Consider the following 15,243-nt stretch of genomic DNA (forward strand, 5'->3'; position numbering starts at 1 on the left):
CCGCCCCGGGGGGACCCTGGCCTGGTTCTGGAGCATGCAGGGCTCGAGCGTGTGAGGCAGGCGCTTAGGTTAGCACAGACCACATGAAGAAGCCATTATTCAGGGGAGCGACATGATATATTGTAACTGCTCCCATCGCGTCAACGGGCATCGTTTGAGTTTCTCCCACTTGGAGTTAAAACGACTCCCATTTCAATGCAAACAGGAGATTCCTCGTGGGTCGGATCGCATCGCACCCACAGCAGCTGCCAGACACGAGAACAGACGTGCCAGGCGCACGCCGACCCGCTTTTCCCTCTCCAGGCAACGCTTCCGTTTTATGATTTGGCTCCTCTTGAAACAAAGAGACGAGCAAGTTACAAATACGATTGCTACGTTTCGGGACAAGCGAGAACACAAGCCACGCAGGTGCCGAGAGAGAACGCACGGCTCGCTTACCTCTGGCTCTGGCTGCGGGCTTTGCTCGTCTTCGGCGGAGTTTGGTAAAATCGCCCAGGTTACGTTGGCGCTGGCTGCGGGCAAAGAGCCAAGCGTCCCGTTTCTCAGCTGCTCCGTGGAATGTGACTCGGGCCCGTGCCATCCCAGGATGTTCTCTGAAAGAAAGACCCGGGATGATGCCTAGGATTTTCCAAGGCAAGCATTTACGGCTCAAGAGAGACCCGTGCCCCACTGTATAAGGAGGCTGACCCGAAAGGGGCCCAGGAAGTGGCCTGTGGCAAATGTCAGTGGGCCTGTTTTGGATGAGGTACCAAGGGCCGTGCAGATCTGGATCTATTTATAAACTGGAATCTGTACAATGGCAATGCCAGATTCACCACAGGCTGGCTCTTTCCCCGTCTTTTTGGGGGGGGGGGAAGTGCATTCACCAAAGCCAGATTTTCTTAAAGGTGTTTTTCTTAATTTTTTTAATCTTCAAAAAATATTTATAAAAAGGGGTGCCTGGGTGGCTCAGTCAGCTAAGTGTCTGACTTCCGCTCAGGTCATGGTCTCACGGTCTGTGAGTTCGAGCCCCGCCTCGGACTCTGTGGCGACAGCTCGGAGCCCGGAGCCTGCTTCGGATTCTGCGTCTCCCTCTCTTTCTGTCTCTCCCTTGCTCATGTTCTCTGTGTCAAAACAAAAATTTAAAAAAAAAAATTTTTTTCCATTTAAAAAATTAAAAATATATATTTATAGTGAAAAACAAGTCAAATTTGATCAGAAATGGGCTGCTCACATTGTGGCATAGATGCCAACTGATGGGGCACCTGGGTGGCTCACTTGGTTAAGCGTCCAACTCCCCGTTTCGGTTCAGGTCGCGATCTCACAGTCGCGGAGTTCGAGCCCCTCATTGGGCTCCACACTGACAGTGTGGAGCCTGCTTGGGATTCTCTCCCCTCCCACTCTCTGCCCCTCCCCGACTCATGCTCTCTCTTGAGTGAGCTCTCTCTCTCTCTCAAAATAAGCAAACATTAAAAAACAAATGCCAACTGACATCATGACCACGGCTCTGAAAAGGTGCCTGCATCACGTGCCCCCGCCTCTGCCAATGTCAGGAAGCCCCTAAGGACACATGTTCATTCCACTCGAGCAAGAAATGTTTTACAAACACCAGTCTCGTAAAACAAAAGCATTTTTCTAATCTTCCCTCAATCCTTGGGGGAAAAACAACAACTTTTTTTTTTTTTTTTTTTTTTTTTTTTAGCTCTCATATGTTTATTTCCGAGTCAGGTATTATTACAGACTATCTATATATACTTACTAATGGGGACAGGAGTGATGGCAGGGAATTCCCTTTCCTCTTGAGAATAGCAATTCCACCATCCGAATAAGAAAAGATCTCAAACTCAGCTGACCCTCCCTCTGGAGGCTATGTTCTTGGTCTAAGAGCAGGTATAAGGGATGAAGAAAAGGTGGGCTGAAGTGGATCCTGCCTTATGGGCACTAGAACTCGACCTCTCAGGGTCTCAGGAGTTCTACCTGTAGAGTAATCATACCCATCAACCTTTTCATTACAGTTAGTCAAAGAAAAACCTGCAAGCATCCCAGGCTTTTAACACTGGGGAGACTCTGGCTGATGGAAACAAAGTAACAGAGGCAGATCATAGAGCTGGATATGTGCAGCGTGCCTGTCGCTCTGTACGGGATTATCCTACACAAGCACAGTTTTATGCAAAAAAAATTTTTTTTTTTTCTGTCAGGTGTTCGATCACATAGCTGTGGCTTAAAAGCCTCAAGCGGCTCCTCGTGGCAACTGGAACATAATCTAGCTGTTTGGCTTGCAAGACTGCCCAGTCTCATTTCATTTTCTCCTCATTGCTTACTGGGCTCAAGTCAGGCTGGTAGTTTTTCCATTCCTCAAGCGAGCCAAGTTCATTACGGTCAAGAGCCTTCGCGCCTGGCGCTCCTCCCATTCAGAACACGCCCCCCCCCCCCCCCCCCAGTTCTACCTGGGGGAGAGCTCTCCTGCGTAAATACAGGGGTTGACTCAAACATCACTTGCTCAGAGAAGCCCCCTGGGACCTCCCCAGCCAAAGCACCATCCCCAAAGCACCCCCGGTCCCGTCAGTTTACTGTCCTCACGGCACGTATCTAAACTCCCTATCTAAGCTCACCCTGCTCATTTGTTTGTCTACTGTGTTTCTCTCCTTCCTAAAATGTCAGCACCTGAAAGCAGAGACAATATTGCCCCTGCTCGTGGCTGTGTCCCCAAAACCTAGAATATGGTCTGACACACAACACGCGGTCAATAAATACGTGCCAAATGAATGAATGACTATTAAGACTTTCGGAGACAGTAAATTTCAAAAGGAATGTGAGTTTCACAACCTCCTAAAAGTTAAAAAAAACAAAAACAAAAAAAAACGAAAAATGGCAAAAAGAGAGACGGAAAGTAGAATGGACGGTGGTCGCAAGGGGAAGGGGAGTTAGTGTTTAATGGGTATGGAGTTTGTTTCACAAGATGGAGAGTTTTCTAGAGGTTGGTTACACAACAATGTGAAAGTATTCAACACTGTACTGAGCTAGATACTTAAAAAGAGTTAAAATTGGTAATTTTTTTAGTATGTGTGTTTTCCACCTTTTTTAATGGCAAAATGGCATCTGTATATCAGTTCTTGAGGCCATTTGAAAGAAGGTGAGGAGCACCTGGCTGGCTCAGTCAGTGGAGCATGTGACTCTTGATCTTGGGTTTTTAAGTATGAGTCCCATGGTGGGTGTAGAGATTACTTAAAAAATAAATTTTTAGGGGCACTTGGGCGGCTCAGTCAAGCATCCGACTCTTGATTTCAGCTCAGGTCATGATCTCATGGTTTGGGAGTTCAAGCCCCACGTCAGGCTCTGCACGGACAGTATGGAAACTGCTTGGATTTCTCTCTCCTTCTCTCTCTGTCCCTACCCCTCTCTTGCCTTCTCTCTCACTGTCTCTCTCTCTCTCAAAATAAATAAACTAAAAAAAACCCCCAAGAAACTCCAGACTTGGGAGGAGTCCCCATAAATAGTAAGATGGATGGGGATACATGGGGCTGGACTAAGAAAACCAACCCAAAGTTCAAGACACTAGAATCTGCCATGAGAAAGGAGGAAAGAGACTTCTTACACCTGTCTTGCCAACCAACTACTTCTCAGGGACTGAGAGCTGGATTCAGATCTTAAATACTGGGCAACTAGCTCATAAATACAGGAGTGCTTTAAAAAAAAAAGTTAGGGGCTCCTGGGTGGCTCAGTCGGTTGAGCATCCAACTTCGGCTCAGGTCATGATCTTGCAGGTTGTGAGTTCAAGCCCCGCGTTGAGCTCTGTGCTGACAGCTCGGAGCCTGGAGCCTGCTTCGGATTCTGTGTCTCCCTCTTTCTCTACCCCTCCCCCCCCCCCCCTCTCTCTCTCTCTCTCTCTCTCTCTCTCTCTCAAAAATAAAGATTAAAATTTTTAAAATAAATAAATAAAAAATAAATTAAAAAAAATTATACAAGTAGTAAATTTCATCTAGAATAATTAGGAAATCTTAAAAAGGCAATCAAGACAATGCTCCCTTCATTTTCCCACACCTCAACTCTGTCCCTCCCTCACCTCCCTATCACCATCATTCAGAGGTGATAACCCAGGAGATAATGGGGAGGGAAGCAGAGTCTCACAGGCAGTGACACACTGCATCCTGGGATAGACAAAGGCCAGGACTGGAAGAACAAACGTAGCAATGCATGCTGGGGAATGTAGTTTTTTGTATACTCTATGGATTCAGCACAAAGAACCAGTGAGTCAGTACTAACCCGGGTGCTCCAATAAATGATCACTTAGTTTAGGAGTCTGGATAGGCCTGCTTCATTTCAGGACGAAGGAGGAAAATTCTAACACAGAATAAATCAAAAGGATTGTACCGAGCTGGGGAAAAGAAACGGTATCCTCGGAAGGCTTAGAGGAAGGAAGCACCTCTCTGAAATTCCTAACGTAAGGCATCAGAGAAAACATCGGGAAAGGCATCTCATCAGTACGACACAGAACAAAGGAGCCTCTATGAAACAAGACCAGAAAAGCTGGAGGAGAAAACAGACTGAGGTGAAAAAGGAGATAGATGCACTAAGGAATTATGAGGAAAGTGAATCAGCATTAGTAGAGTTAAAATTAACACTGAAACTGGGAAGAAGAATCAACACCATAGAAAGTCAAATAGGTAATATGTGGAGACAAGGAAGCTCCCCCAGGTACAGCTGCAAAGAGCAGCAAGGCAACAGTGAGACAGAAGAGAATCCCAAAGATGCACAACAGAGATCCAAGAGATCCTGATGGACAGAGGGCCGGTCAATGGAACAGAAACAGCAAGTGACGACAGCACAAAAGAAACAGCCCGAGCTGGGGCGCCTGGGTGGCTCAGTCGGTTGAGCGTCCGACTTCGGCTCAGGTCACGATTTCACGGTTCACGGGTTCGAGCCCCCACGTCGGGCTGTGTGCTGACAGCCAGAGCCTGGAGCCTGCTTCAGATTCTGTGTCTCCCTCTCTCTCTGTCACTCCCCCGCTCACACTCGGTCTCTCAAAAATAAATAAATGTAAAAAAAAGAAAGAAAGGAAAAGAAACAGCCTGAGCTGAAGACAGAGCCGTGGGTGCTGACGATACAGTCTACCACATTCCATCAAAGTCAACGGGAAAAGACACATGTAGGCACAGCCCGGCAATCTTTTTTTTTTTTTTTTTTTTTTTTTTTTAAATTTTTTTTTTCAACATTTTTTATTTATTTTTGGGACAGAGAGAGACAGAGCACGAACGGGGGAGGGGCAGAGAGAGAGGGAGACACAGAATCGGAAACAGGCTCCAGGCTCCGAGCCATCAGCCCAGAGCCTGACGCGGGGCTCGAACTCACGGACCGCGAGATCGTGACCTGGCTGAAGTCGGACGCTTAACCGACTGCGCCACCCAGGCGCCCCCCGGCAATCTTTTTTTAGGCTTTTCGTCGCTGAAATGTCCAACTCATAGGAAAGTAGAGTATAATGAATGCCTAGCTCGTGAAACTCGGCAATATTTTTGAATAACAAACATCAAGGGAATATTTTTCCAATCATTTAAGGCAGAAAAGTTGGACTTGCCTTAAAGGAAAACAAAAGAATTATGAATTTTGCTACAATACTAACTGTCAGAAGATGCAAATAAAAGTCTACAGATTTGGGGGGGGGGGGTCAGGGGCCAGGGGACCATGCTGTCTGGAGCTAACTTACCTTCCCTCTGCTAAAAAAAGTCAACATTTACTGAGCTCTTGCGAAGTGCCAAGGACTAGTGTATACACCTTATATGTGTTAACTCATCTAATCCTAAAAACGACCCATGAGGTAGTAAGTCTTACTATTATGCCCATTTGACAGATTAAGAAACAGAGGTGCAAATAGCCAGTGGGTGGTAAAGTCAAGATTACAACCCAGACAGCCTGGCTCTAGAGCCCAGACTCTTAAACTCTATACAGTGCAGGTTTTCCCATAGCACTAGAGAGACTCAAAAGTTTCCACCTTCTGGGGGTTCAAAACGACCTGCGGACATGTACCAGTATGTGATGAACAGAAGCACAATTAGGAGCTGGAGACTAGAAAAGTCCTTTTGGACTGGTAGTGTGCAATGAGCCCAGTTAAACACACGGCTGAGCAGAACTGGCATGAGGGGAGGTAAAAAGGACACCCCCCCCCCCCCCGGGGTGTAAATTTTAAAGTGGCACCAAGACACTCAGTAATCAAGATAAATGACATTTTCACACAGTATTTTTGAACCAAAGTAAATGAAAAGAAAGAAAAGTCTCATAAGACTCCGTCTCCCTTGCCTCACTGTGCTGAATCCTGTCTTTAATTTAAAATTTTGATATTTTGCTCATCCTTCATTATTTTTGCATTAATTTTGGTTTAAAAACATTTCATTAAAACGCCATTTATCGGGGCACCTGGGTGGCTCAGTCAGTTGAGCGTCCACTTTGGCCCAGGTCATGATCTCACGGTTCGTGGGTTCGAGCCCCGCGTCGGGCTCTGCGCTGACAGCTCGGAGCCTGGAGCCCGCTTCGGATTCTCTGTCTCTCTCTCTCTCTCTCTCTCTCTCTCTCTCTCTGCCCCTCCCCGCTGCTCATGCTTTCTCGCTCCGTCTCTCAAAAATAAATAAACGTTAAAAAATTTTTTCAAGGAAACAACATCATTTATCTTAATTACATCCGCACCCTTTCAGTGTGTGCTCAAGCTGAGTACCTCACTCAGCTCACCCTAGTCTCAGCCCTGGAAGTAAACTGAAGTAATTTTTCTAAACATGGTTACATAACAGAATGTTGAGTCAAAATTATTTTTTAAAAAGATTTGACCGTTATCACATGAAGTACTGAATTAGTATTAAAATATTAACAACACCTCCCACCACATTATATTATCAAAAATTGGGAAGAGTAGAGCAGAGAAACAGGAAATTGGAAGTAGGTGGCTTACAACTAAACGAGAGTCAAAAAGAGGTGTCATTCTTGACTCTGAGGATTAGAAAAGTATAGGCTAAGCCTATGTTTATAGCAGCATTGTCTCGAGTAGCCAAATTATGGAAACAGCCTAAGTGTCCACCAACTGATAAATGGATAAAGAAGGTGCGGTGTGTGTGTGTGTGTTATTCATCCATAAAAAAGAATGGAATCTTGTCATTTGCGATGACACGGATGGGGCTGGAATGCATTCTGCTAAGCGAAATGAGTCAGTCAGAGAAAGACAAATACCATATGATGCCACTCCTATGTTGAAGTGAAGAAACAAATGAGCAAAGGAAAAAGGGAGAAAAAAAAATATAGGTTAAAGAATGCTCCTGAAAAATGTACTGTAACCGCTACTAGGATTTATATACGTCCTTTTCCCAAAACGCCAAAGGCGATGAGTCAAGGAAGCAGACTATGTAGCAAAAGAGAGAGAAAACAAGAAGGCGACACAGAAGCAGAAAAACGAAAAGCATGAAGGACACCAACAGAAAAACACCAGTTGAAAGAAAGAAAGAAGTCGACCACGTTACTCTACTGAAAGACAGACTCTCACGATCGTGTCCTAAAACAAGATGCAAGTCTAAACCATACTTCATCAACTCCTGTTCCGCACCGCCACGTCTCGGACACCGGTCTGTCCCCCGCTCAGTGGTGTGTCAGATTTCATCGGCAGCTCTTCCTTCTCAGCAGCACGGAGGATAATGGTGTGTTTTGCTATCGATGGTGTTTGACGGGTGAGGAAACAGGGCACACCTACAGCAAGTGAGTCAAGAAAGCTCTAGGATAGATGGTCGAGAACAGACCAGGACATCTAAGTGAAACGACAACTGGGAACAAATATTATCAGGCACCTGCTGACAGACCGTCAAGCCAAGTAGCCGGAGATCTTCAAAGGTGATACAACAGAAGAGAACAGGAAGGCGGAGGGTGGTCCACCAAATGGCATCTCCGGTCCTCGAAACAGGCTCTGACACATGCCTCCGCTCCTTACACGACACACCGAGGTAGACAGAAGCACACGGGAAAGACAGAAAGCAGCTATACGTGTTTTAGACCAACGAGAGGCAGAAAGAAAGCAACAGAGGATTTAACCGTGGGCTTTAAGGTCTGACCGTGAAACTCTTCTAATCCGTCCTTGGCCCTGGGTTAAGCCTTGCCTGGAGTGCTGAGAGCTGCGGTCCCCTTGCCGGGGCTGGGAGGCCACTCTATCCAGAGGCCGGTGACAGATGACAGCACCTGTCCCTCTTCCTGCAACACAGTGAATCCATGCCTCCTACACTCAGTAAACCTACGAGGGTTTCCCAAAATAGAGTAAGCTTAATATTTACAAACTTGGAGACAACATAAGGCACGTTTAAAACGGAAAGCGAGGATGTTCGTGTCTAACTGCTTTCGTTAGGGAGAATCTGCCACCCAAAAGCTCTGTTTGGACAGTTGTAACAACCACGAAAGAAGTCCGCCCACCTGAAATATTCTACAAAGTTAGTTTTTCTTCTTTTCCCCCCAATACGCTATCTGCTGGAGGACTCAGCACGTTTCCATCTCGGCTTTTAACCACAACACAAAGGAAGGTGACTTATGTGGGGCACACTTTCACCAGAAGCAGTAGGTTATCAGGAAAGAAGGTGTAAGAGACAGAGACAAGGTGGAGAGAGAGGAACACCAGGAGTCTGAAGGCATCTCTGGAAGGAAAAAAAAGGAAAGAACCAGAAACGAAAAGAAAAAAGCACAGCGGAAGGAAGGCCACCGGCCAGAGAGCCCAAGAAGGCTTTATGACAGTCTCACCTCTTGGACCCTTTTTGCCAAACCCCAAAATGGAAAGACCAACGCAACTGGCTTCCTGACCGACAAGCCCCACGGATCTTGAAAGAGAAGAAAAAGTTACTGGAAAGACAAGTTAGGGAAAGCACATGCAACTCGGCTCTGGTTCTCCTCTTCAGTTACGCGTCTCTTGATCTCTCGTCCTGATTTATGTCCAAGGGCACGCGGGGCACCCACTGCAATTCCCCAAGGCTCTGCGGTCACCTGCTGTGGCAGCTCTCATTCCAGAGCTTTCTCCCAACATGCCTTGCACCGCTCATTCTCTCAGCACCCAGCTCTTGCCTGGCACTCGAATGTGCCTGTCTGGTTACGAGTCTGCTCTGCCTTTGAACCATGCTCCCTGGACCAGGACCTGCAAGCAAGGAAGTGACCAGAAGCACTGCCAGCAGAGTACTCCACACCCCGAAACACTTCCAGGGTCTCGTTTCTCTCCCGCACTGGCCACCCACCTAAAGCCCAGACCCCCAAGGGGCTCAGCCTTCTCCAGCTGCGGGTGGAGTCCTGTCCACCTTTCCGGGAGGCACGCATCTAGACCCGGGAGAACAGATGCCCACCTGCCCCGCCCCCATCAATCATTTGTCTCCATCAAGCTCTTCAAGGAGATTTCGTGGTCACCAGGAACAGAACTGCAGAAGCCTTGGCCGAAAAGGCAAGTCCCCTTATTAATCTGAATTAGAAACTTCCCCATAAACGGAAGTTAAATGAGACATTTCAGGCCACTGCATCTTAGAGACGATATCAGAGACAAGTCTAAGAGTCCACAACCCAGAGGTGGCAGGCAGACAAATACTGAAGTCTTTCTGGATTTCAGTCGGTGGCTCGCATGCTTTAGATAAAAGGAGTATTAAGGAGGAACATTTGCAGACAAAGGCTCCAAAGCCAACATGTTGCCCAAAAGATACAAGGAAATAGTACAGAAGATGAAACGCTGGAAGACCACAAATTAATTTTTGATTCAGAAAAGGGGCGGAAGAAATAGTGTGGGGGGCAGAAAGCAAAGTGGCTTGAAGAACAAGGTGTCCATTTAGTATGCTGTGGGTAACCTGTGCCTCCCTGCCCGTCGAACATTTAAAGGAAACCCTGACAGAGTTTCACTTTAATGGGATTTTGATTTGTGTCAACCCAGGCTGGCACTTCCTTAGATACAACCATTATGTTTTTATCAGGGGGAGTCAGGCTGCTGTAACTACTATCAACCTCAAGAGCCCTGAGATTCTCAACAGAGGTATTTTGTGGTGACGCTCCCCAGGTTGCCACATTCTCTTATTCCGCTAGTTTGAGATTCTGGAACTCCATTTTAACGGCAGGCAAGCATGATGCTTTGGATGAAGGAAGGAATTCAATTCTTCCCCCAATGTTGTCAACAGATTGGAAAGACACGCGCAGAATGTTTCAAAACGTAGGGGCTGTTACAGGAAATGTAATTTTTAAAAGGGTTAAAAGTGAAAAAGAGGGGCGCCTGGGTGGTTCGGCCGGTTGAGCACCCGACTCTTCGTTTTGGCTCAGGTCATGATCTCATGGTCATGGGATCGAGACCCACATCGTGCTCTGCACTGTTAGCTCAGAGCCTGCTTGGGATTCTCTCTCTCTGCCTCTCCCTGTCTCCCTGTCTCCCTCTCTCTCTCAAAATAAATAAATAAACATTTTTAAAAGCCGAAAAGATGACAAGAAAACAAAATAACCACCGTGATGCCTCATGCTCCCTCTATTCTTCAACCTTCAGCCAAATCCCTTGGTGACAATGGTCAGGGGGACCCTGGGTGGCTCAGTCCATTGAGCATCCAACTCTTGGTTTCGGCTCAGGTCATGACCCCATGGCTCTGTGGGTTCGAGCCCCACCCTGGGCTCTGCACTGGCAGTGTGGAGCCTGCTTAGAATTCTCTCCCTCTCTCTCCAACTCTCCCCAACTCATGCTGTCTCTCTCTCTCAAAATAAATAAATGAACTTAAAAAAATGGTTAAAAGGAGGGGAGGGGAGGGGAGGGGAGGGGAGGGGAGGGGAGGGGAGGGGGGATGGGTGAAGTGGGTGAAGGGGATGAAGAAGAGGTAGAAACTCCCAGTCATAAAGTAAGTCACAGAGATGAAAAGTCCAACATAGGGAATAGAGTCAATCACACTGTAATACACACTCACGGTGGTGAGCATTTTGTAATGTATATATATTGTCATTGTAATTGTAATGTGTATACAATCGCTGAATCACTATGTTGTACACCTGAAACTAATTTATTCTAGGGCAGTAGGTCAACTATGCTCAATTAAAAATAAAAATGAGGAAAGGAAGAACGGGAGAACGTTAGTGACCAGTAAGTCTGCGGACTATCATTGGATGAATATGCTTTTAGCGTGAATATAATAAATATAGCGACAACAAAAAAAAGTGGCTGGAAATAAGAGAAGATGGAAAGTCAAATGGGGCAGGGGCAGGGGCACGGGAACGGGCAAGGAAGATGCAAGGAGGTGACGCTGTACAAGACACAATTTCAGAGACACTGCTTGGTCCTCCCAGATCATTTCCATTTCAACCTCTCATTACCTCTGAAATTCCACCTTGAGCCTTGTCCCTCCAACCCCCTAAATCAGGAAAAAAAAATTTGGAAATCTGCTAGAAACTAACCCTGAAGGAAGATGTAAGGGCTTCATTTCAGGAGTAACAAAATGGTCCGAGTTTACATTTACCGGTGAAAGATCCTTCAATGTGCCCATTAGGTTCCAAAGGCCAGAAGTTATGATATACTACGGGAGAGATCACGGACACCTTGAATAGCCTCCAGTATAACTCAGAATCTGCCCAAGCCCCAACAGGGCCACTGAGACTCCATCCAGGTCAGAAAACGTCAAGGAGTCTCATGGGGACTTCAGCATTAAAGTTCCATTTTTCAAGTAGAGAAGAAAGAAGATAGAAAAGCAGGTTTTGGCATCTTGACTCTGTGCCTGAATATACACATATCGTCTCCTAGGCTGGATCCTGCACCAGAAACGTTTTCTTTTGTTATGAAGGACATTCACAGAGTAACTGGCAAAATTTAGTAAGGTCTACAGACTGGGGAATAGGATGCATCCATGCTAATTTACTGTACTGTCATTGTACAGGAGACATTATATCAAGGACATGATATAGTCTTTTTTTTTTTAAAGGAAATACATTAAAGCATGAGAATGAAGATATCATTTCTGCAACTTACTCTGAAGTGGTTAGACAATTATAATATGCTATAGAGAGAGAGGGAAGGTGATGAAGCAAATGTCATAAAATGTTACTGTTTGGGCAATTTGGAGGTGGATGTAAGAGAATTTTTTCATACTATTCTTGTAATGTTCTGAAAAGTCTGAAATTATTAAAGAGAAAAGTAAAGAGGGGCGCCTGGGTGGCTCAGTCGGTTAAGCGTCCGACTTCAGTTCAGGTCACGATCTCACGGTTCGTGAGTTCAAGCCCCACGGTGGGCTCTATGCTGACAGCTCAGAGCCTGGAGTCTGCTTTGGATTCTAGGTCTTTCTCTCTCTCTCTCTCTCTCTCTCTCTCTGCTCCTCCCCCAAATAAAGAGAAAAGTAAAGAAAACAAAATACCCGTCTGTGAGAAAATTGTGACGTGAGCAAGACAGTGTCGCCGGCCCCCGTTTGAGGTCCCCAGGGGCCACAGGTGGTCTGTTCTGAACTGAACAAAGGCCCAATGGGGAGTGCCCGTCTCTCACCTCAGCTCTGCTACTTAGATGAGTGGCCATGGGCCAGTCATTTTCCTGCTATGAGCCTCAGCATCTCATGCGAATGAGGGGCATGATGCATCTAGTCTGTGACGATTTCAAAAAACGGGTATCAGAGGCCAAATACTAGCAGGATCGGAGCTCAGTAAATGATGCTGGGTACGACACAAAGAAACTTCTCTGGAAAACCAACATCCCTCTTAACCTCAGTGAAACGGAGGGCAAAGAAGACCTGAGAACAGCATGAATTACAGACTGTCGCTCAGACCCTAGCTTCTCTTTTATCACCTAAGTTGCCTCGTTTCCTCATTAAGTGAGTCCCGGGCAACAAAGCTCAAAGAGGCGTCTGTTGGGTCTCTTCATTCTAATGCTTTATAATTACACACGACATGACCGGCCTCGGCTATGTTCACCTTTATCACTGAATTTAATCCTCACTAATACCTTCCTATCTGCTTATTGATTAAACCCTCCTCCAAAAGGATTGGGCATCTTAAGGGAATGCCTCATCATCTCCAGCTCCTTGATCAAGAATTAGAAGTGTTTCCAGTGTGTGCTTCAGAGAAATGCTCGTGCAGGTCCACGAGGGGACACGCAGGTAGGTAGGCGCTGAGCGAGGCGAGCCGGGCAGAACGCAGGAAACAGTGCGGGTGTCCTTCGTCAGAGTGTGGCGCGAATCACGGTGGACGCACATCGCAGGCGCGGTCAGAAAAATGGACCGTACGGCAATGTGTCTCAAAAACGCAGCGCTGCGTGCAAAGTCACAAATGGAATGAGGTACAGAACATGACAGCAGCAAGTCTAAAAGGAGTTCCGCTGTATTCGTGTCAACGTGTTGGTTAAATGTTTCATGGGATGTGAGAGTTCTAACTGGTCAAAGGGAAACACATCCCAAATCTGGGTAGAGAAGGAGGGAGGGACAAATGCGGAAACAGATGGAATAAAAGGGCGGACAGAGGGGGGCACCTGGGTGGCTCAGTCGGTTACGCATCCGACTTCGGCTCAGGTCACGATCTTAAGGTTGGTGAGTTCGAGCCCCGCATCGGGCTCTGTGCTGCCAGCACAGAGCCTGCTTCAGACCCTCTGTCTCCCTCTCTCTCCGCCCCTCCTCCGCTCACGCTCTTGTGCTTTGTCTCTCGAAACATAAATAAATAAAAGCATTTAGAAAAAAAAAAAGGATCGGCAGATGGAAGGTGGATAGATGGAGGACTTAGAGGAGGAAGGCCACGGGGGCAGACGCACTCACACGCACACACACAGGACTCAGTCGCAGACACAGCAGGGCCCGCTGGAAGGTCTTACCTGAGGCCCCCGGCTTGTGGCCGGGCTGGCCCGCCCGGTGCACACTCTGCTGTAGCAAGTGGAGGCACTCCCCCAGGCAGCTGAGGGTAGCGGCGGAGGTAGCTTTCAGGAGCAGCAGATCCTGGTCCAAGGCGGTGAGGGGGCCAGAGCCGGGCAGAGACTCGATGGCGTGCACGAGGTTCTTCTGCTGTCCTTCCACCTGGTTCATCATCTACAAAACGGGAAGAGACGGCACGGAGGGGAGAGTGAACGGTCCGCCTTTCGACAGGCTGGGGAGCAGCTCTTCATTGAACCAGAGGACGGCACAACAGAGGGGAGTGGGGAGAGGAACGGGCGCCCCCAGACCGCAAGTGACATGGGAGTCAGCTCGGAGGGTGTTCAGTACACAGCAGTCCTCGGACGAGGCGGGCCAGGTGACATCTATGTGAATGTAGCCAAAGGCACACGGCAGCAGCTCTGATCGCAGGAGCATTTTAGAACTGTCCAGCGGAAAGGGCCCATCAGGGCCGTCTGCATGTATCATTTTACTGGTCCCCTGCAGGCAAGTGAACAATAAATACATCAAAGGGAGAAGTCCTTGGAGCCACCGGTAAGGCTCTTGAAATGGGAAAAGTTATCTGAGACAGGGGATGAGGCACAGCTTTGCCTCAGAGCTAGGCTGAGTCTTCGCTTTTCTTCCCAGCTCCAGCGCCCGTGTCCTTGGCAGTCTTTTTGAAGTTCAAGAAACGGAAGTGAAATTTCAGGCTGGCATGGGTAGGAGTGAGATCACAGTCAAGCCAGCACTGAACCACACCACCCCAAAAATGCTAAGTCGGATGAGACTTTCTCTCCTAACACCGTGTGAGACACCAGGAGGAAAGAAAACCCAGGAACTCTAGGGCCAGCCCTCCGTCAGAGCCAAAGCTAGGACAACCGTAAAGAACCGCATTTTGTGCCCTGGATTCAATTCAGAAGCGGCAGATAAGCCAGAGGCTAACTGCATCTTCGAACTGACACATCAAGGAGAAAGGAAGTCAAGAGCTAGAAAAGAAACTTGATGGGTTCGCTTGTGAGGTTCACGGCCCTCACGTTCCACAACTTTCCAAACAAGATGACGTGCATCGAGCACGCATCTAGCAAATAAGCAGTCACTCTAAGGAGTGGGGGAGGCAGAGCAACCCGCCCAAGGTCCCGGGGGCTGCTCAACAGCACAGGCTACAGCCAACTGCTGGCTTCTAGACTCTGGGCCATTGTTCTTCCAGCCCCACCCCACCCCCACCCAACAACAGCCATCCTTAATTTGAAGCCATAACTCGCTCTGTCACTGTCTTCCCTGGAGAATCCTTGCTTTATCATCATGATGGTATCAGGTGGGGAGAAGCAATAATTCTGTTAAAGGCCGCTGGACTTGGACACAAAACTCATTCTGTGCTACGCCTTATTTTTCTATTTCTTTTTGAAAACAGATACCTGCTGTGTCTGTGTAGTGATCTGCT

At 47.4% G+C, this 15,243-nt stretch overlaps 1 protein-coding gene across 1 annotated transcript in view; it reads right to left on the reverse strand.

The window, feature by feature from the left end:
• OSBPL10 (oxysterol binding protein like 10) overlaps nucleotides 1-15,243 on the reverse strand; it is a 309,953-nt gene that overhangs the window by 67,240 nt on the left and 227,470 nt on the right. Inside the window, exons 5-6 of the mRNA XM_078432426.2 lie at nucleotides 13,769-13,979; nucleotides 439-593 (exon numbers count right to left, since the gene is read on the reverse strand). Coding sequence (XP_078288552.1) covers nucleotides 439-593; nucleotides 13,769-13,979 — 366 coding nt within the window. The remainder of the gene's footprint in view (nucleotides 1-438; nucleotides 594-13,768; nucleotides 13,980-15,243) is intronic.

Source organism: Panthera onca, chromosome C2 (genome assembly GCF_046562875.1).
Source record: "Panthera onca isolate mPanOnc1 chromosome C2, mPanOnc1 haplotype 2, whole genome shotgun sequence".
Lineage (NCBI taxonomy): Eukaryota > Metazoa > Chordata > Mammalia > Carnivora > Felidae > Panthera > Panthera onca.